The 22,895-nt window shown below is 46.1% G+C and overlaps 3 protein-coding genes and 1 long non-coding RNA gene across 4 annotated transcripts in view; 2 read left to right on the plus strand and 2 right to left on the minus strand.

The window, feature by feature from the left end:
- The window catches only part of LOC310856851 (transcription initiation factor TFIID subunit 4-like), a 45,376-nt gene extending 39,951 nt beyond the window's left edge, over positions 1 to 5,425 (plus strand). The window contains exon 15 of the mRNA XM_083762356.1: positions 5,034 to 5,425. Within this exon, the coding sequence (XP_083618482.1) occupies positions 5,034 to 5,201 (168 nt within the window). The 3' untranslated portion in view covers positions 5,202 to 5,425. The remainder of the gene's footprint in view (positions 1 to 5,033) is intronic.
- LOC310856852 lies at positions 5,262 to 7,893 on the minus strand. Its single transcript, XR_014569101.1, has 2 exons — positions 6,022 to 7,893; positions 5,262 to 5,596 (listed from the first exon to the last, which is right to left on the minus strand). It is a non-coding gene; the product is annotated as an uncharacterized lncRNA (long non-coding RNA).
- A 950-nt stretch (positions 7,894 to 8,843) lies between these two features.
- Positions 8,844 to 14,845, minus strand: LOC310857498 (BTB/POZ domain-containing protein kctd15-like). Its single transcript, XM_083763196.1, has 4 exons — positions 14,669 to 14,845; positions 12,594 to 12,738; positions 10,605 to 10,907; positions 8,844 to 9,764 (listed from the first exon to the last, which is right to left on the minus strand). The coding sequence occupies exons 1-4, from the start codon at positions 14,830 to 14,832 to the stop codon at positions 9,603 to 9,605; spliced, it is 774 nt and encodes a 257-aa protein (XP_083619322.1). The 5' UTR covers positions 14,833 to 14,845; the 3' UTR covers positions 8,844 to 9,602.
- Positions 14,846 to 21,213: 6,368 nt separating this feature from the next.
- Positions 21,214 to 22,518, plus strand: LOC310856864 (enolase-like; the record flags this gene model as incomplete). The annotated part of the gene is made up of 1 exon (XM_083762373.1): positions 21,214 to 22,518. One exon carries the CDS (start codon positions 21,214 to 21,216, stop codon positions 22,516 to 22,518), a length of 1,305 nt encoding a protein of 434 aa, XP_083618499.1.
- Between the last annotated feature and the right edge of the window lie 377 nt (positions 22,519 to 22,895).

The following is a 22,895-nucleotide window of genomic DNA, read 5'->3' on the forward strand; positions in this document are numbered from 1 at the left end:
GAGAGAAGACATGTGGACATATCCTTATGGAACCATGGAGAGAAGACATGTGGACATATCCTTATGGAACCATGGAGAGAAGACATGTGGACATATCCTTATGGAACCAGGGAGAGAAGACATGTGGACATATCCTTACGGAACCAGGGAGAGAAGACATGTGGACATATCCTTATGGAACCAGGGAGAGAAGACATGTGGACATATCCTTATGGAACCAGGGAGAGAAGACATGTGGACATATCCTTATGGAACCAGGGAGAGAAGACATGTGGACATATCCTTATGGAACCAGGGAGAGAAGACATGTGGACATGTCCTTATGGAACCAGGGAGAGAAGACATGTGGACATATCCTTATGGAACCAGGGAGAGAAGACATGTGGACATATCCTTATGGAACCAGGGAGAGAAGACATGTGGACATATCCTTATGGAACCAGGGAGAGAAGACATGTGGACATGTCCTTATGGAACCAGGGAGAGAAGACATGTGGACATATCCTTATGGAACCAGGGAGAGAAGACATGTGGACATATCCTTATGGAACCAGGGAGAGAAGACATGTGGACATATCCTTATGGAACCAGGGAGAGAAGACATGTGGACATGTCCTTATGGAACCAGGGAGAGAAGACATGTGGACATATCCTTATGGAACCAGGGAGAGAAGACATGTGGACATATCCTTATGGAACCATGGAGAGAAGACATGTGGACATATCCTTATGGAACCATGGAGAGAAGACATGTGGACATGTCCTTATGGAACCAGGGAGAGAAGACATGTGGACATATCCTTATGGAACCAGGGAGAGAAGACATGTGGACATATCCTTATGGAACCATGGAGAGAAGACATGTGGACATATCCTTATGGAACCATGGAGAGAAGACATGTGGACATATCCTTATGGAACCATGGAGAGAAGACATGTGGACATATCCTTATGGAACCAGGGAGAGAAGACATGTGGACATATCCTTATGGAACCATGGAGAGAAGACATGTGGACATATCCTTATGGAACCATGGAGAGAAGACATGTGGACATATCCTTATGGAACCATGGAGAGAAGACATGTGGACATATCCTTATGGAACCAGGGAGAGAAGACATGTGGACATGTCCTTATGGAACCAGGGAGAGAAGACATGTGGACATATCCTTATGGAACCAGGGAGAGAAGACATGTGGACATATCCTTATGGAACCATGGAGAGAAGACATGTGGACATATCCTTATGGAACCAGGGAGAGAAGACATGTGGACATATCCTTATGGAACCAGGGAGAGAAGACATGTGGACATGTCCTTATGGAACCAGGTAGAGAAGACATGTGGACATATCCTTATGGAACCAGGGAGAGAAGACATGTGGACATATCCTTATGGAACCAGGGAGAGAAGACATGTGGACATATCCTTATGGAACCAGGGAGAGAAGACATGTGGACATATCCTTATGGAACCAGGGAGAGAAGACATGTGGACATATCCTTATGGAACCAGGGAGAGAAGACATGTGGACATATCCTTACGGAACCAGGGAGAGAAGACATGTGGACATATCCTTATGGAACCAGGGAGAGAAGACATGTGGACATATCCTTACGGAACCAGGGAGAGAAGACATGTGGACATATCCTTATGGAACCATGGAGAGAAGACATGTGGACATATCCTTATGGAACCATGGAGAGAAGACATGTGGACATATCCTTATGGAACCAGGGAGAGAAGACATGTGGACATGTCCTTATGGAACCAGGGAGAGAAGACATGTGGACATATCCTTATGGAACCAGGGAGAGAAGACATGTGGACATATCCTTATGGAACCATGGAGAGAAGACATGTGGACATATCCTTATGGAACCAGGGAGAGAAGACATGTGGACATATCCTTATGGAACCAGGGAGAGAAGACATGTGGACATATCCTTATGGAACCAGGGAGAGAAGACATGTGGACATGTCCTTATGGAACCAGGTAGAGAAGACATGTGGACATATCCTTATGGAACCAGGGAGAGAAGACATGTGGACATATCCTTATGGAACCAGGGAGAGAAGACATGTGGACATATCCTTATGGAACCAGGGAGAGAAGACATGTGGACATATCCTTATGGAACCAGGGAGAGAAGACATGTGGACATATCCTTATGGAACCAGGGAGAGAAGACATGTGGACATATCCTTACGGAACCAGGGAGAGAAGACATGTGGACATATCCTTATGGAACCAGGGAGAGAAGACATGTGGACATATCCTTATGGAACCATGGAGAGAAGACATGTGGACATATCCTTATGGAACCAGGGAGAGAAGACATGTGGACATATCCTTATGGAACCAGGGAGAGAAGACATGTGGACATATCCTTATGGAACCAGGGAGAGGGGGAGAAACACCACGAGGGTGACGAGTGACCAGTCAAACATGTAAATAAATAAATAAATAGCAGTGTTATGGTGTACCGCGTCCGTACCACAACGTGGATCTGTCTGTATGCCATCTGACCATTATTATCTTGATTACACTGTCATGTTCGTTTGAGGACAGGTAGAGAGCAGAGCATACATGTGTTGTTTGGGAATGTTGCTGAAGGTTATGTTATTTTGTCAGCTGACACCCAAATTAAAGAAACCTACAGCGTGTATTTAATTATTTGATATCTCCGACAGTCAACGCACTGCGAGGCTACAACAATAACTCTGACGACCCATGGTGGTTATTTTGTCATCTAGCTGACACCCAAACCATACAGTGTTTATTTCATTATTTTATATCTACAATGGTATTATGTCTCCACAGTGAGCCTAGCAGCCTACTACTATAGCCTACTAGCCTACTGCTAGGCAGGAAAACGGCTAGCAGAATAACCCGTTCTGAGCAAAACAACTCCCTACGCTCTGGCCTTTTGAAATGTTAGCTATTTTTTTTTGTCCAATGTATTTTTATTTGGGTTAATAAAGTTAACATAAGTAATAAGTATAACTAAATGCATTTGAAATGTAATAAATCATGTACTTTTCAGGATTCAAATTCTAAAATAGCAAAAAAGATATTTAGGATTCCAATTAAAAGCTTTTTTAAAGGCATTTTGATCTTGTAGATCGGGTATTTCTACTACTAAGTAGGATATTCATTTACAAAAACAAAAAAAAGCTAATACAGAGATAAGGGATTTCTTCCGTAGGCCTACAGACAGTATATGCAATGTGGCCGCCCTGGAAGGAGTTTGAAAGTGTTACTGTATGTTTTCTAATCAAAATTAAAATCTCCAAAGTAACTCAAGTTTTCAAATAATTGTAGTGGAGTAAAAGTACACATTTTGGCTCTTGAGATGTAGTGGGAGTAGAAGTAAAAGTACTGGAAATTGGAAATACTCAATTAAAGTACAAATACCTCAAAATTGTACTTAAGTACAGTACTTAAGTAAAAGTACATAGTTACTTGATGCTCTCAGGATCCTGCTGAGGCTCCCGAGGTCATGCTACTCTGGATGCTGTTCTCAGGAGTCTAATGTACAGTTTTATGATGAGGTTGAATGACTTTGGCCCCATGCCCAAGAAGAGCAGCATCAGGTACTGTAAGAGCCATGAATTGGATTATTGTAATTTTTGGTCAATGAAATGAATGGGCTGTCACTGGTGTTAATGTGATTGATTGACGGGTCATAGGGGCGGACCTGGTTCACTAAAGAAGGTGGCCTGTTTACCTGTTTGACACTCAGTGAGAGAGAGGGGCTGTGTGGGACGCCGTACTTTTTGTTGACCGCTTTATTGTCTCCACCAGGCCGAAGGCATGGGGGGAGAGTATGTTTTGCACTCAGTCCGTCCGTCCGTGTGTGTGTCCGTCCGTGTGTGTGTGTGTGTGTGTGTGTGTGTGTGTCCGTGAGCAGCTAATCTCGGCCACCGTTAACCCGGTCGATGCCAAATTTTGCACACACACTCCCTGGATGCCAACGATGAACCTCTGCCCCAAACTTTCCAGAACGGCCTGTTATAGCGCCACCAGGAGGCCGCTTTGTGCAAAACAAGTTTTTGCACAGTACACCTACAGATTTTGTCCAAACATCACGCAAATTGGTACACAGTCTCTCTAGAGCCATTCAACGAAACGGGTCTTTCAGATTTCTCAGACTCCATCCTGATTTACTTTTGTTGCCCTTTTATCCAACCACCAGATGAAGGCAAGCTGCAATGTCCTACATTCCTATCCTGGTGGAGACCTGTGCCCAGAAGGGCACTTTTTCTAGTTCTATTTACTTTATTTACATTGATCGCTGTGGTTACTTTGCTTTATGTTTGAGCACCCTTTGAGTTATTTACTTTGCTTTAATAAAACCCCTTAAACGCATTGCTTTGGACCCAACGAATTCCTTGTGTTTGTGGAGTGGACAACCTGGCCCATCCCATCGTCTCTCAGCGACTTTAAGGGTTATTTTCTCATGTAGTCGCTTAACATGTACTCTGGAAACTCTCATTTTTGTGTTTTTGTTGCTGTTTTTTTTCTGTTGTATTGTCCCCTGTATAGTTGATTGTTATGGACCATGTAGTCTGATTGATTGTACTTTCCACCACTGATATTAACGCTGCCCCCCTCCCTCCCTCCTCCTTCCCTCCTTCCCTCCCTCCCTCCTTTCCTTCTTCCCTCCCTCCTCCTTCCCTCCCCTCCCCTCCCCTCCCCTCCCCTCCCCTCCCCTCCCCTCCCCTCCCCTCCCCTCCCTCCCTCCCTCCCTCCTCCCTCCCTCCTTCCCTCCCTCCTCCTTCCCTCCCTCCCCACCCTCCCTCCTCCTTCCCTCCCCTCCCTCCTTCCCTCCTTCCCTCCCCTCCCTCCTCCTCCCCTCCCCTCCCTCCCTCCCTCCTTCCCTCCCTCCTCCCTCCCCCCTCCTCCTTCCCCTCCCTCCCTCCCTCCTCCTCCCCTCCCTCCCTCCCTCCCTCCCCTCCCTCCCCTCCCTCCCTCCCTCCCTCCCTCCTCCCTCCCTCCCTCCTCCTCCTCCCCTCCTCCCTCCTCCAGGTGGCTTCGGGCTCAGGGGGGCCAGGCTCGTCCAGCACCGCCGTGTCCCCCCGCGGGGGCCTCCGCCAGCGGATCACGCGCGTCAACCTCAGGGACTTCATCTTCTGTCTGGAGCAGGAGAGGACCACGGCCAGGTCGTTGCTGCTCTACAAGGCACTACTGAAATAAGGTGGCCCCTCAAGGATGCGTACTCTGACCCACTGCAGATCACACTTTGTTTTTTGTTAAAAAAAACATTTTTGGGGCCCTATTTTCGCCCACTGCTTTAGCCCCTTAATTAATTATCCCCAAACTTATTTTCCCTTAAAAAAAAAAAAAAAAAAAAAGAAAAACTATTTTGAAAAACATTTTTGAAATGTTACATGTTTTTCAAAATAGTAAAAAAATAAAAAGGCAAAGACGTTTAGGGATAAGGGGTATAGGCAGTGAGGAAAATAGAGCCATTTATGCCCCCCCCCCTCCTGTCCCCACTTTTTACGTTAATTGTCATCTATTATGAATTGGGTAGCCAAATCCTCCGTAAGACCTCCATGCCCCTCTGATACCTTAAGACCTCCATGCCCCTCTGATACCCTAAGACCTCCTCCATGCCCCTCTGATACCCTAAGACCTCCTCCATGCCCCTCTGATACCTTAAGACCTCCATGCCCCTCTGATACCTTAAGACCTCCATGCCCCTCTGATACCCTAAGACCTCCATGCCCCTCTGATACCTTCATGGTTGACCTGCAACTCCTTAACCCATTCTGACCTGAGATCAGATTCATACGAGGTTTCCGCCGGACACACACTGGTCTGATGAACCCATTCTGACCTGAGATCAGATTCTAAAAATGTCAGTCGCTCTTCGATTTTTCAAAAATAGCAGACCTACAAGCTCGTATCGCGCCACTCGGTGGCGCGATATGAGCTTGTAGGTCTGCTATTTTTAAATAGCTAAAGCATAACATGATGCTGACACCAAAATGCCCGGTCAGAATGGGCTAACTGAGTCTCTGAGATTTCAATTTGGGCGTGATTGATTCTTAACCCGTACAAGATGTCACTTTTCAACATGTCCGTGTGTCTAGTTTTGGGGCATTAGTATTTTATGTTACATTTTTTATCACACATGTCAACAGAAACACAAACAAACCATATATTGTGTTGCAATGTAACACTAGTGTACGTGTTCCCAAAAGAGATACAAAAATATGCTGAAAATGATACGTTTTTTTTAAAGAAAAAAAAAAAAAGTAGTTTGATAACTAGGTGAGATGTTGAATCCCTGTTGGCAGAAATTCTGCCAGGATTGTTTTTATTTGCTATGATGGCTCCAGCGCTGTACCTGCAAGAGGTGCCTTTTGAGAGTCTGTCGACACTTCTCCATGAAAAGAAAAATCCAGATCATGTCCTCTTTTTCTTGCTAATTGTAGCCCAAATACAACTCACTCAGGATGCTACGTAATGGCTCTCTATTTTGTTTTCACTTTTACTCATCATGGTTGGAGTCTATCGAAGTCCGTATAGGAACGGACGCTTATACACCGATCATGTTAACGTCATGTTTGCATTTTTACTGTTGTCTGAAGGCTGGTATGTCTAACTGTGTCGCGTCAAATCTCCATAGTGGTCAGATGAATGTACCGACAGTACTGTGGCGCGTCCTTGGTGATGTACACAGTATGCATGGTACTACGAAAGGTGATGGTTTGGTGTGTGTGCGTGTGTGTGTGTGTGTGTGTGTGTGTGTGTGTGTGTGTGTGTGTGACTGTGACTGACTGTGTGTGTGACTGACAGCATGGGCAGACTTGAGCCGACAGCCGCGGACAGAAGAAGCTGTGTTTTACGTCATTTCCGAGTTTTTAGACAGCTGGTGGATGGAAAAGAAGCTCCACCTAGGCTCCGCGGCTGACTGCCGCGACGGACAGATTCCCGGAAACGCTCTCCTCCGCGGCAGTCAAGCTTCTTTTCCATCCACCAGCTGTCTAAAAACTCGGAAATGACGTAAAACACAGCTTCTTCTGTCTGCGGCTGTCGGCTCAAATGTGCCCATGGGGACTATGTGTGTGGTGGCTGTGTGTGTGTGGTGGCTGTGTGTGTGTGTGGTGGCTGTGTGCATGCACGAGTGGAAATCATGGCTCTCTAGGATGGACTGTGAACACAGTTACATTTGTCTGGCTGTTGTTTTTTTTTTTTTTTGGTTAACACAAGCTATCCAAGTTTAGATTACAATCAGCGGAATCAGGGAGCTGGCTCTCCTGTTAACATTAATTCACGCTGCGATCATGAAGGGTAACAAAAAAAGATAAAAGATAGCAAATGTCATATGAAATAACATTCCTGTGATTTCCTCAAAACAAAAAAATTCCCCTTCAAATGGATTTCCCCCCCCCCCCCCCCCTCGTCCTTCGATCATTGTGTAACAATGATTTAGCCCCCCAACCCGCTAAACGCTTTAGGATTCACACGATAGCCCAAACTGTTTAACTGCTTCCATTATTGATTCGTCATTGTCTTGATTGATTATAACACGATTTGCTTCACGGTTTTGTTGTTGTCAAAGGCTGTTTTTAAGTTTAAGTTTGTTTTGGAAAGACTGTGCATTCATTGAGGGTTTTTAACGCTTGAAATGTCTTTTTTACAGTAACGGGCATTTGGTTTGTATAGTATATAGATCTAATTGATGATTGGAGCTGTGGTGTTTGTACTGGTCACTCAGTAGGATCCTGGGTCGTGGTGGAGACACCCAGCTTAAAAGTATCATCTGTTGGAAGGACACATTTTTGTGACTATTTATATTTCCTACATTCTGTATTCAATCCTGACACATTTCAGGCAATGCAATTTTACTATTGTTTGTACCTTTGCAAAAAAAAAAAAGAACTAAATAAAGAAAATTATAAATACGCCTTGTTTTTGGTATGGCTTTTTTACCGTCAGCGACGTGATGTCTGTCTGTTGTAATGTCAAATGTGATGTCTGTCTGTTGTAATGTCAAATGTGATGTCTGTCTGTTGTAATGTGATGTCTGTCTGTTGTAATGTCAAATGTGATGTCTGTCTGTTGTAATGTAAAATGCGTGGCAACAGGTTGTATGGAGCAACGTTTCGGTCCTCAGACCTTCATCAGGCATAAAGAAGAACTGACAAACAGTCAGTATTAATACAACTCTGGGATCAGTGGGGGCCAATCAGATGCCCCGCGCCAATCCGTTACCATATCCGACGCAACGGTGTGCTGCGGGATTATTTTTCTCTACTTCTCAGTTCCAGTTGTCCGACGCACCTGTCCATTGTAGGTGTGCAGAAGGACTTTTTCAGGTCCTTTGGGAAATATTCATCATCGAATGATGAACATTTTGATCTGCTCGTATAAGTCGACAATGATTTCCAATTTGTAGATTTAAAGGTATATTCAGTGATTTCACTTAATTCAAATATCACTTATTTTTTTGTTTTGTTGTGATAATCCTCCCTACTATAGAGTGTGCTGGCCATATAAGGAGTTCCTCCCTGTCCCCAGTTAACCCCTGGGGGTCAAAAAACCTTAGGTTTCGTTTTTGACTCTCTATCCTGATTGGACGAAAGGCTGGGTCCCACAGCCAAAAACGAAACCTAAGGTTTTTTGAGTGAAATCACTGAATATACCTTTAAAAGCCAATGTGTGAAAAATGGTCAACACGTTTCAAACGTTGTGTGCAGTTTGTCATCTGATAAATATATTTCCCCATATCTCTCAGGACATTCTACGGACCATAGCTTTCTTCTCGTTTGAATTGCAGAGGTGTGAAAACAAGACAACAGAGACCATTTTGACTTTTTACCAATACATCTGTACAAATGGAAAAGTTGTGACACAAAGCAAGCTAACAAATACATTAAATATATCTTTTCAAAATCGCTCCTTATAAAAAGAATTAAATTATGTGCCTCATGGCACCAAAGCACAGATTTTTAAAAAATTACCTTTTCAATGAATTTGTATACACAACATATTCACCAGTAAAGTTCTCAAAAAAAGAAAAACAGTAGATTACAAATATCTACATTTGTAAAGGGAGAACTCTTGTATAGATGTTGAACAATGTATGCTTTGTTCCTGAAAGGAGGGAAGAGATCCTGGTATCTATTAATTACATACATACTTGGATTTTGTTAATTTCCCCACGACAAATATTTGTGTCACTGGACTTGGAAGCTCAATTGCTTTGCAGAAGCTGCTACTAGATTGCATCATCAGTCTCATACTGACAGAGGAAGGACATTGGATGATTGGTCTTTGAGTAGGTACTGTTCAGTCCAGGGTGCACGATTAGATTTTTCAGAGTCTCTAATGAGATGATTTAGCACTCGTCCAAAAAAAAAAAGAAGAGATATCCTTTTCTGCAACGTGATCCAAGTCTTCAGGTCTTGACAAGATCAGGTCTTATTTGCTGGCTCGGCATTGCCATTAGTGCACGAGGATATTCCCCTCCGGCTACTAGAGACATTAGAAGGATCCAGACGTTGCTGTTACTATTTTAGTTGGTAATGGCGTTGACGACTGCCACAAGGAGTCCCTCGATTGGTTGGTTTTAGGTCAAACGCGCTAGTCCAGTGGTTCCTGCTTGATCCTGATTGGTGTGCTGGTAATGGACTGGCTCCTCCTCAGGTCGCGACACAGAACGTACTCGCTGAACTGTGACGAGTCGACTCCACCGCCGCACGACGCCTTGACCGTGAAGCCCTTCTGGAACAACCTCTCCAGGACCTGGAGGATTTGCAAAGACAGAGCGTCAACAACGGCCACTAGCTTCCCTTACAGACAGAGCGTCAACAACGGCCACTAGCTTCCCTTACAGACAGAGCGTCAACAATGGCCACTAGCTTCCCTTACAGACAGAGCGTCAACAACGGCCACTAGCTTCCCTTACAGACAGAGCGTCAACAATGGCCACTAGCTTCCCTTACAGACAGAGCGTCAACAATGGCCACTAGCTTCCCTTACACCACACGTACACAGTAATAGACAGAGCGTCAACAATGGCCACTAGCTTCCCTTACACTACAGATACACAGTAATGGAGGTGACTTTATCATTGACATGGAACTGACAGCGATCGTTTTATAAGGTTAACTGAAACTGTCTCCAAGGATGCTGCTGTACTTTGTGTGTTTTGCGTTACCATAGATTTATACAGTTAGTTCATGATCAATTCATGATTGCTGCTTAATCTTCTTCGTATTTTCAATTTATTTTTAATCCATACACAAAATGGCTTCGGCCATTAAGCCTTCATCCATGGCATTATTAAATTTTTATTTCTTTAAAGAAACTGTCACGGCCCGGGCGGTTAGCTCAACCGTCTGGGCACCTAGGCTGCTGAGTCAACTCCCGATCCCGACAGCCTTTGCCGCGTGTCTCCCCCAATCTCTCTCCCAATTTCCTGTCAGTCTACTATCAATCTATCAATAAAAGCAGAAAAGGCCAAAAACAATATCTTAAAAAAAAGAAATGAAAAATAAACTGTCACAAGAAGACTGAATTCATGACTGTCGTGGTGTTGATCACGAGACGGTAACGGATGTGATGAAGTAGCATATAACTCACCTGCACAGAGTTTAGCCTGCAGTAGCCGTTGAGTGGGAAGCGGATGACATGCGTGGGGTCCTGATTCCAGCCGGCGTTGACCGAGTTACACATGACGTCTCCGGTCTCGGGGAAGATCTCCTCTATGAGGACCTTCTCCCCGCTGAGGGCTATCCTCTCCCCCAGGTCTGGGGTGACGCGGACCACCAGACACTCGCAGGGCGCGGTGCGCTGAGCCTCGCGCTCCACTTGCCAGCGCTCCAGCTCCCGAACCATGGGAGTGAGCTGGTAGTAGCGTGCCTCCTCGTACAGCTGGGGAAAGTCCTGCGAGTCGACACAAACACAACACATGTAAAGACTTCAACATGACATACTGTACATAAACCACACCACCGCCTGCAGCATGGCATAATTAGCCATGCAAATCGATACGAAGTCCCACACAACGCATGTAAATGTGTTGAAGACATGGCAAAACTCTCGATAACAAAAAACAAACTGTGAAAGCATGTTTTGGGTTTACGGAACAGTTATGCCAACAAAGAAGGCTTCAGCTCACTTTGCGGGAAACCGCCCCGAGAGGCTGTGTGTGCAACTCGAGCTTAGAACTCACACAGTTTGTTTTACTCGCAACATGAAACAGTATCTGTGAACTCGACGACGTGCTTTTGTAGCGTTTGATATCCAATCTCTCGTCCCCCGCATAGTCGCATACTGCATACACAGGTGGCCAACTGGCCATGGCGTCTCCTGCGCCAAATCCCTCTAAAGCTCTCAATGACGTCTCCCTACGACGTGTTCCATAGTGTGCCGCTTTTAGCGGGGCGAGCAGCAGACGTGTCTATTCAATAATTGGTGCGTGTGAAAGGGAACGCGCTGCTTTTCTCTCGCTGTATTCCGTTTCTTTTCCCTCGTCCATATCGTTTCTGACAACAAGCATACACAGAGCTTACAGAGCTCCTGGGCCCCGGGGCTCTGCTCGGTATCAAAGCTTCAGCCTCCTTAGCTCCCCTCCCTTCATGGCCTTGAAGCAAGGGATAGATGTATTTTATAAAATAAAATAAAAAAGATGGGGGGGGGGGGGGGCTCTGTCCGCAGGGCGTTTTAGTCATCCTGAGCACAGAAGCGCCGAATAACGGAGGCAACGCTTATAGCTAACTATACGGCGGCGAAGATGAGAGAGATGCGATGTGTGCACAGACGCACGCACTCGCACAGCATCAAACATACACGTTTATGCATTCAAACACAGTTTCTCTCTCACAGACGCACCACGTTCCAATTTAATAAAACACACAGCGTGTCCCGCCTGCTGCAAGCCATGCACAGTCGACCCCAATAGCAGCCACGGGCACACCGAAGCACTGATTAAAGTGTCAGCGTCTGCATCACAGTTTAAAGGCAGTAAAAAAAAGGACTGGCTGCTGTCGGTGCACAGTGGAGTAATGAAGGTAATGCTTGTGTGGACACTGGGCCGATCATTTGTTTGAACTCAGTGTCATTGCTCAGATTTCTGTGAATTATGGGAATTTGCCTTGAGGAAAATTCACAAGAGTATTTGCGTTTCAAACATCACGGACAGATGGACGATCGTTTGAGAGCAGTTTACAATCAAACATACAGTAGATGCAACAACAACCTTATACCCAGGCCTACGTGTTGAGCATAAAAAGTTGTTTCTTGTTTGTTTGTTATGCAGTGAAGCGCTTGAGAGTTAAGTGGACAGTAGAATATGTTTGTTATGCAGTGAAGCGCTTGAGAGTTAAGTGGACAGTAGAATATGTTTGTTATGCAGTGAAGCGCTTGAGAGTTAAGTGGACAGTAGAATACCTTGAAGTCCTCTGGCAGGAGTAGTTTAGTTTAGTTAGAGTGAAGTGGACAGTAGAATACCTTGAAGTCCTCTGGCAGGAGTAGTTTAGTTTAGTTAGAGTGAAGTGGACAATAGAATACCTTGAAGTCCTCTGGCAGGAGTAGTTTAGTTTAGTTAGCGTTAAGTGGACAGTAGAATACCTTGAAGTCCTCTGGCAGGAGTAGTTTGCAGGTCCGCAGGAAGCCGAGGATGTAGCGGAAAATGTCCCCATCCCTGTCGATGAAGTAATGCTGCTTCAAACTGTCCAGCACGATTGGCTCTGTGCCATTAAAGAGTCGACTAATTCTGGAGGGGAGAAAGAGACAGACAGACTAGGTCAAATGAAGAAAGATTAGTTAAACAAATTGTATTATAGGCCTGGACGGTTAGCTCAACCGACTGGGCACCTACTGTAGGCTGCTAAGCCAACCTGACGGCGTACCGCGGGTTCAACTCCCGATCCCGACGGTCTTTGCCGCATGTCATCCCCCCCCCCCATCTCTCTCCCCATTTCCTGTCAGTCTACTTTCAACCTATCTATAAAGGCAGAAAAAGCCCCCCTAAAAAATAAGTATTATAAGCCTAATGAGCGAATCTTCTATGAATTCTGTACTGGCCATATATGGAGCGTGTCTTGAGTGTACAGGGTTTGATGAGGTCAGATCAACATGGAATGGTCAGCTCCATATATGGACATCTAAGGGTGGCGGCGGGGGCAGTGTCTTGAGTGTACAGGGTTTGATGAGGGCCCAGGTAGGGCCGGGCCTTTTAAATGGAAAGATATCAGTCAAAAGGGAGACATCGAAGATGAAGGATGGATGGGGAAGGATCAACATATGGAATGTCAGAACAGGTCAGCTCCTTATATGGAGATCTAAGGGTTTGAGGTCAGTTGCTGGCCAATATTGATGACATGGGATCTCCATATATTAATATTGATGACATCATACATCAGGGATCTCCATCCCTGATGATGTCACGTGATGTCATAATGACATATATGGTCATGCCTGGGGTGACCAACCAACCAACCAAACACACTGACAGGAAATGCACAATTTCACAACAAATGAAATAACTCAAACGTGATCAATGAATTTCTGGAAGGCTGTCTTTAGTATCCAGATTTGGCAGCACTTCGTGAGCTAAATGGTTGTTGTGCTATGAACAGCATTCAAGTTCCTTTATTCCTTTGTTTTATTTGTTTCTTTCTTATTGTTTTATTTTAGGAGGGAAACAATAAGCCGATTTCTGGCATAGAAACAAAATGTTAAATTCTTTGGTACTGAGATAGCAGTCAAAATACTGTGATGAACGAATCCACGTATACATTAGTTTTTTTATGGGGGACAGGTTATACTGTACATTGTCATACACAAGTATTCTATACTCTTAACTCTGGGCAAAATGAAGTCCTCACTTTTTCCCCTCTCTCTCATTCTCTATCCTTCTTTCCCTGTCTCCCATCATCTCCCTCCTCCTGTCTTGCTCATTTTCACTCTATCCCCGCTCATTTCTTTCTCAGTAAATCGATGCCAGATCATTTTCTAAGAGCCAGTGCTCATCTTTCCCTCGCTGCCTGTGGCGTTCCTCTGTTTTCCACTCGGAGACTCACCTCCTTGCTCCAGGCCATCTCAGCCTTTCTCTGCTGCATGCCCTCCCTCCCTCCTCCCTCCCTCCCGCCTCTCTCTCTCTCTCTCTCTCTCTCTCTCTCTCTTTCTCTCTCTCTTTGTCCTCTGAAAGGCAATTAAAATCTACCCTTTACTTCTCCTCTCTTCTGTTCTTCTTTCTTTCTGCCCTTCCTCTATATTGCTCTCACAAATTGGATATGGTGAAGGGGGGGGCAGCAGAGACTTTAGGACTCAGAGCAGCAGTATGGCGCGCTCTGCTTGTGCACAAGTAGGCCATACATGGCCTACTTGTGTGCAAGGAGGCATTTCTAGTTTTCACTACTTTTATTCGTGTCATTTCTTTGACGTGTAGGAGCCTATATCATTGATAGAACATTGACGTGTAGTTTAGGAGCCTATATATCATTGATATATAGGAGCCTATATCATTGATAGAACATTGACGTGTATAGGAGCCTATATCATTGATATATAGGAGCCTATATCATTGATATAACATTGACGTGTAGTTTAGGAGCCTATATATCATTGATATAACATTATTGAAGTGTATTCTAGGAGCCTATATCATTGATATATAGGAGCCTATATCATTCCAGTCTTACCGTGACTCTGGGTACTTGGTGAGCGTGGCGAGGCTGCTGGTGTACATGTGCCCTCCCACGTCGATGTGGACCGGGGCGTTGGACTTGGTGAGCTGGGCGGCTGACGGGATGCCCTGCGTGGTCATCGGAGAGACGGGGGACCTGCTGAGGGACATCCTGGACATGCACCGTCCGTCCTGATAGAATATAATGGGAACAAGACTCAATTTAACGTATATTATATGATTCAGTAATCATCGCCTGTAATCACATTGACATTGTAGGCATAATGCATAAAACTTGTTTTGGCTCATATTTATATAGGTGGGAGAGCTATATATAGATTGAGCAACCACAACATGATAATATTGAGAGCAATATTGCAGAAAGCTTATATCAAGACCATCAACATTATAACCAGTCAATAGTGCAGAATCTGCAGAGTGAAAGCCACTGTGTGCCTGCATGGACCCTGCCCTAAATTCAGCCTGTAGGTTCAGTCACAGACTATAGCATAACATTGATTTCTCGGCCTATAGCTATAGGCCAGGCCAAGGGTCATCCATGAGCAGACATGCAGACACCGATGGGACTCAACTCAAAAAGATGTCCATGCATCCACCACCATTCCTAAGGCTATAGATGCTAATAGAACTTCTAGCTACGGAACGGGACTGGGTCCCTGCATGTATAAATAAAAAAATGAAAGGGTCTGAGCGAGTCAGAGGCATATATATACGCTCACATAAACCCAGATCTCTCAGCCGTGGCACGTTCGGCGCTTCTTGCCTTGCATCATCATGGCACCATTTCTTCTTTTTCAACCCCAAACTCCCAGGAGCTCCTGGTGAGCTGCTGCCTGCCTGCTGCTGCTCTGTTCATGGTCCATGAGGATGGTTTCTGTTTTTAAGACTAGCTACAGGGCACACTGTCTGTGACTGTAGTTTCACTTTATAGCTGCCCGTCCCTCCAATTGAACTCGCTGTTATAATGTGATGCTATATGCTTTTCAATCATATTTCTATAGCCCGCTAATCTATGCCACAACTCGAATATTTAATTATATCGGTGATTATAGCGGGGGGGAAGAAAAGAGATGAAACTGGTCCCTCAAATTACCATGAAAGTAGGCAAATATTCATATTCATATTCATAGCGCATGATGAAGGGTGGTTGGTCGAGGAGGGTGCCGTGCGTGCGCCCGCATTGATGATGAACAGAGGGCGGTTGTGTCCCGGGGCCAGTGGGCAAGGGCAGACCCAGGATTAATTGAACCATCCCCCCACAGAAAGTCTCTCAATTGTGAAGAAGTTCTTTGAACCATAAAAGGTGAACAGGAGGCGGACTTCTCCCTGCCCCGGGCAGGTCGATGGCGCCCCGGGCTATGGGAGGCTACAAACAGACCGCGGATTATTCCATCCACACAACATTGTTGGGTGTTGTCTTTCTTTCTATAATGCAAAGAGCTATTTTATAGTATAGGCTATACTGCAGGTTGAGAAAGTGTAATTATTCCTTTTTAAGGAGTTCAGTAATGCCGGTTGTAGCATATCTAGACATTTTAAGGCACATTTGCTATAGTTTGCTCCTTTTTTTCTTCTTTTAATTGTTTATTTTTTATTTTTACATGATGTCTAAAACTAGTCTAGACTATAAGCAGCTGTTAACTGTTAAAATAAATACTTCAATCAAACTACTTCAGCTATAGTGCACCAAAGTAAAGCAAAGGATTAAAAGTATCACTAGCCTATACTAAGCAGATTGCATTGCTTCATTCACGGATGTCTCTATAGAAATATACAAATGGGGGGGGGGGGGGGGGGGCTAATAGGTCGATATGTGTAGCCTAATGAAATCAAATCCAGTCAGAAATTAGCCATGGTTCACATGACGGTCATGTTTCAGGGCTTAGTCAGAAATATACAATCATTACATTACCTCAGTGAACCTTCTATATCGGCTATAGTTATACCGTTTCAAACATGATTATTATTAAATGAAAATACCAAGATAATAGGCTATATAGCGTCCGTAAATGTCTATCAAAATCCGGTTGTTCTCGCGCGGTTTCCTCTAATGGCGTCCAAATAAATTGCAAACAGACAAAACTTTGACTTTTAAATCTACAGTAAACGACTCTCTGACACTGTGGTGTGTTGGTGTGTGTCTTTAAGAGACTGTCAGTGTCAGGACACACACGCACACAGTGACACGTACACGCACGCACACACACTCACATACACACACGCAGGTTCAAGGCGCGTCCTTACCCTGAGAGGACAGCGACACAGTAGACATGGATATATATTTAATATCTTCTCAGTTCCAGATATTTAGTGAGAAGGAGGAGGAGAAGATCCGTCACTTTTCTCTGCGCTGTTCTGCTGCTGCTGCTGTCCTCGGCTCCCTTCCTTCCTCCAAACCGCCCGACTGACTGAAGCCTCTGAGCGATCTGAGAGACAAGCCAGAGAGAGAGAGGGAGAGAGAGAGAGAGGAGGGCTGAAAGAATTCGTGCCCGGGGCTGTCCCAAACCGCCCCGGGGCCGAGGATTAGGTTACAAATAACGCAGGCTTTCTCTTCTCTTCTCTTCTCTTCTCCTCTCCTCTCTCTCTCTCTCTCTCTCTCTCTCCCTCTCTCTCTCTCTCTCTCTCTCTCTCTCTCTCTCTCTCTCTCTCTCTCTCTCTCTCTCTCTCTCTCTCTCTCTCTCTCTCTCTCTCTCTCTCTCCCTCTCGCCCCAACTCGCTTCACTAACCAGGAAAATGTGATCCTTTGCTCGCAGTCCAACTTAAAGCGTCAATTTGACTTGACAAAATGCGTTGTTTGCGTGATATACTGTCTATACTAGCCTATACTCATGCTCTGCTGCTGCATGCATGGTGTCTTTTTGGGTAACTAATAATTAAATGAGATTCCGAAAATATCATTATTATTCTCTGAAGGCAAGCCTTGAAATAGGTTCATTAGACTATCTTTAGAGAGGGAAGGACTCGTAAAAACAGACAGAAGCTCATAAAAAACAAACGCACAACAGACCCTGCTCTCTCTCTCTCTCTCTCTCCCTCTCCCCCTAACAACTCACATTTTAGCAACATAAATCCTCTGGCACCGGAGGAGCCAAATGACGTCTATCGTCATGCATTATGCCATGGCAAAAAAAAGCGCCCTTTCAACAGCCGCCGGCCAAATGCGCCATTTCAATTATTGCGCACTGGTTAGATGGAGATGGACGCCGAGGGTGCACAGACAGACAGAATAGAATAGATTCGTTTTCTCCCTCCTCATCCCAGTCCCCAGACGACGCTCGGGGAACTGTTGTTGTCTCCAATGTCCCCTTTTGTTATGGCTAAGAAACATTGTTGGAATTCTGTAGCTAATAATTTTAGTCAAATGTGTTCAATGAATGAATCATCAAACCAATTGGATAGCCAGGCCCAAGCCCATTAAGTATAGGCTATATATGTTGCATTCATTGCTTTTACGCAATGCACTTTAATATACAAAGGGCAAGGAGGCACTGCTTTCTGTTTCATTATGGTGATTTTGTTAATGTAAGTGCACTGTAAAACATATTTTACAGTCTATGGTTGCATGTCAACTCAAGACGCGCCATCATCACCACGAATATACCATCCATTCAAGTCCCAATCAACGCTCCATTAGTCTTACAGAAGGCTGTGGCCTGTGGTAGCATACACAATTCAATTAAAATACTGTTTGCATGGGGTTTTCTTGTCTCCGGTCCTCTCCCACGGGGACCAATAGGCCGGTGTGATTAAAAACAGACATATTGTGTAGGTCTTCATTATATAGGCCTATAGCTTTGACGCCGGAGAACTGCCCTCCCCTCCTCGACTAAGTCAAGCAAAGCAATAGAGCGATACACATAACGTCTGTTTAGACACCGAGACTCCACTGTTAAATTTTCCTCTTCCATTTGTTTTTTGCCCGGGGCTCCGTGGCTGCGCATGTCTCCCTTTGCTGTGCAAACCGGCAGAAAGTACTCCACTCGCTCCCCCCCCCCCCCCCCCCCCCTCTCTCTCTCTCTCTCTCTCTCTCTCTCTATCCCTGTGCTGTGTGTGTGTGTGTGTGTGTGTGTGTGTGTGTGTGTGTGTGTGTGTGTGTGTGTGTGTGTGTGTGTGTGTGTGTGTGTGTGTGTGTGTGTGTGTGTGTGTGTGTCTCTCTCTCTCTCTCTCTCTCTCTCTCTCTCTCTCTCTCTCTCTCTCTTTCTAATTAAAGCAACCCTGCAGTTAGCTCAATTAGATGAAGTAAGAGAGGTGGGGTGGGTGGGGAGGGGAGGAGGGAGAGATGTTGTGAATTTAAAGATTTAAATAGCTTGTAAACCCACCCCGGGCCAACGCAGTTAATGTAGTTATAATTTATGAATCTTATACGCAGACAAACGCAGTATAACTATAAGGGATGATGAGAGCCAGGGTGTAAAAGGTATCCAGGGCTTAAAGCTCTCAGTCCTGGGGACTGATTCCAGTCCTGAGGATCTCATATAGGGGTCATTTAATGAGATCAGTGCATATATTTGCAAAAAAAACATTTTCAGTCTTGGGATTTGATTTGTCTTTAAGCCCTGCAGGGCATCCAGGGACGAGGGGAAGAGAGTGTCCACTCCCAGAGCACTCTGGGTGGGTTGGTCCACCATGCACTGACATCACACAGTGCTAAATCCATCATGCTCAATGTGACATTATGAGGCCAAAGGGCTGGGCTGAAATACTTAGCGTCACCATGGCACTCTAGTGGGACTTAACAGTTACGCTGAGGCCTATTACACAGGGTCACGGGCCACGTAAATACATTACTAGTAGTTGTGGTGGAGACAATAATTGCAGCCTTAACCCATTTTGACCTGAGGACGATTCTAAATATTCTAAATGCTGACAGTTTTCAGAAAAACCTCATGTTTCTGTGTCAGTGGTTCTCAAACATTTTCATGTCAAGGACCCCCAGAATTATCTGTATTTGGCCGCCGACACCCATCTGAAAATGTGTTGTTCCGGGATCTGCCAGAAGCAAAAGATTTGAGTTACAAACGTTCGCTCTGAAAGAATATATTCAAAGATTTGCGCCACTTTTTCACGATTTTTCAAAAATAGCAGACCTACAAGCTCGTAGCGCGGCACTCGGTGCCGCGCTATGAGCTTGTAGATCTGCTATTTTTCAATAGCGAAAGCATAACATGAAGGCGTTCCCGCCAAAAAGGGGTTAAGATGCATGTGTGTCTGTCTATGTGTGTACATGTAAGCCTTATAGCATATGCATGTGTGTGATGCATGTGAAGGGAGCATGGTGGTGGGGGGGGGGGGGGTCAGGGGGAGCTGTATGATGGCTGTACCCCCCCCCCCCCCCTGACAGTGAGCCTGGGGCTGGGGGGGGGGGGGGGGAGGGGTGGTATAGCCTCACGTATAGCCAGCCTTCATCTGCCTCATGTATCCACACAATGATATTAGTGTCGCTAGGCTGGGGGGGGGGGGGGGGGGGGGGGGTCTGATGTGACAAAGGGAAGAGGGGAACAGGATGGGGGGGGGGGGGTTAGGTTCGGCGTTCCCTCCTCCAGGCTAGGAAAGGAGATGACTGTGGATGAAAAGGTGACAGACAGTGGCCTGCCGGGTGACTTTTCAGACTTGCTGCCTACAGGCCATGCATGGGCGACTGGCGGCCCGCCCCCCCCACCAACACTTAATGCAGGGGTCGGCAACCCAAGATGTTGAAATAACATGTCTGTTTGCTCAGACACTATGACATAAATACTCCATTCATTGTCAATGGGAATTCAATCTTTATGTAGGACATAAATAGTCGATTTGCTCGTCCACATATGATGTAATTCTCCATTCATCGTCAATGGGAATTTAATGTTTGTGTAAGACGAAAATCGACACTAATAGCTGAATATTCATAAGAGGGGAATCACACTTGTGTGAAGTGAGGAGCGCCCACCATGGCTGCCACCTGACGTCACTGCTTAGAGCAAACATTAAAAGTCCATAGACGTTGGCTGCCAGCCACCTGAGGTCATTTCTGAAATGCAGATGTTGGAGGCACTAGCGTCCCTCAAAAACGATGAAAAATCTGTGTGTGTGTGTGTGTGTGTGTGTGTGTGTGTGTGTGTGTTTGTTTATAATGTACAGTATATATAGACACGATATATGGAAGGCTTTCACTCACCTCCATATGGTTATTTGATACTGTAGGTCGCCAGAGTTACCCCCCTGCATATTGGTACTCCATCTATGGAGCTATCCCACGTACTGTATCTAACCAACCTATCTAAGTACGACATCACAAACTCCATATTTGGTCGTGGTTGATCTAGAGCTCCATATATGGAGCCCGTATTGACACCTAGTTCTGACATCATGCTAATATAGAACTCCGTATACGGTTATAGCTGACTCATCGTGACATCAGTAAGATATCCAGCTAAGTGTGTACTATAAGGGTGGCTGTCGCCCGTTGAGTATTAGATAAAAGCTGTATTTATTACACTTGACTTCTCAAGACTATATTCACATTCAACCTTCAAGTACCCCGTGGCCAGCTCTAGAACCATCATGTCCATCCAGAGGATCCATGCCCGTCAGATCTTTGACTCCCGTGGCAATCCCACCGTGGAGGTCGACCTGTACACAGAAAAAGGTCTGTTTAGGGCCGCGGTGCCCAGCGGTGCCTCTACCGGCATCTACGAGGCGCTGGAGCTCCGTGACAACGACAAGACCTTCTACATGGGCAAAGGCGTCTCCAAGGCCGTCGAGCACATCAATAAAACAATCGCACCTGCACTGGTCAGCCATGAGAGCATCAACGTCCTGGAGCAGGAGAAGGTGGACAGGCTGATGCTGGACATGGACGGCACCGAGAACAAGTCCAAGTTCGGCGCCAACGCCATCCTGGGCGTCTCCCTGGCCGTGTGCAAGGCCGGCGCGGCGGAGAAGGGCGTGCCCCTCTACCGACACATCGCCGACCTCGCCGGCAACGCCGACGTCGTCCTCCCGGTCCCCGCGTTCAACGTCATCAACGGCGGCTCCCACGCCGGCAACAAGCTGGCCATGCAGGAGTTCATGATCCTGCCCGTAGGCGCCGGCAGCTTCAGGGAGGCCATGCGCATTGGCGCCGAGGTCTACCACACCCTGAAGAACGTCATCAGGGAGAAGTACGGCGTGGACGCCACCAACGTAGGCGACGAGGGCGGCTTCGCCCCCAACATCCTGGAGAACAAGGAGGCACTGGAGCTGCTGAAGGACGCCATCGCCAAGGCCGGGTACACCGACAAGATCCTGATCGGCATGGACGTGGCGGCCTCCGAGTTCTACAAGGGCGGCAAGTACGACCTGGACTTCAAGTCCCCCGACGACCCACGCCGTCACATCACCTCCGACCAGCTGGCCGACCTCTACAGGAGCTTTGTCAAGGATTACCCCGTGGCGTCCATCGAGGATCCCTTCGACCAGGACGACTGGGAGGCGTGGTCCAAGTTCACAGCCAACAGCAGTGGCGTCCAGGTGGTGGGCGACGACCTCACGGTCACCAACCCCAAGCGCATCGCCAAGGGCGTGGCCGACAAGGCCTGCAACTGCCTGCTCCTCAAGGTCAACCAGATCGGCTCCGTCACGGAGTCCCTGCAGGCGTGCAAGATGGCCCAGGGCAACGGCTGGGGCGTGATGGTGAGCCATCGCTCCGGAGAGACCGAGGACACCTTCATCGCTGACCTGGCGGTCGGACTCTGCACCGGACAGATCAAGACGGGCGCACCGTGCCGATCCGAGCGCTTGGCCAAGTACAACCAGCTGCTCAGGATTGAAGAGGAACTGGGCAGTGATGCCCGCTTCGCTGGCCAGAACTTCAGGCATCCTGTCTGAGCTGGACTGGTCGTCCTCCTTCATGGGCCTTGTGTGTTTTCACTGTGTATTTACTTCAACAAGATCAGAGAAAAAGAAACATGCAGAAAGTCAGGCATACAATTTGAAACAAAATACATACATTTTGTTTATTGAGGGCCGTTGGTTAATAATATTAACGTATTATTAATGTCTGGTTTTCCGAAATTACAATTAACCCATTCTGAACGGGCACCCATTTTGGTGTCAGCATCATGTTATGCTTTAGCTATTGAAAAATAGCAGATCTACAAGCTCATATCGCGCCACCGAGTGGCGCGATACGAGCTTGTAGGTCTGCTATTTTTGAAAAATCGAAGAGCGACTGACATTTTTAGAATCTGATCTCAGGTCAGAAT

The sequence above is a fragment of the Protomyctophum parallelum genome (assembly GCF_964188405.1).
Source record: "Protomyctophum parallelum genome assembly, chromosome: 4".
Classification (NCBI taxonomy): Eukaryota; Metazoa; Chordata; class Actinopteri; order Myctophiformes; family Myctophidae; genus Protomyctophum; species Protomyctophum parallelum.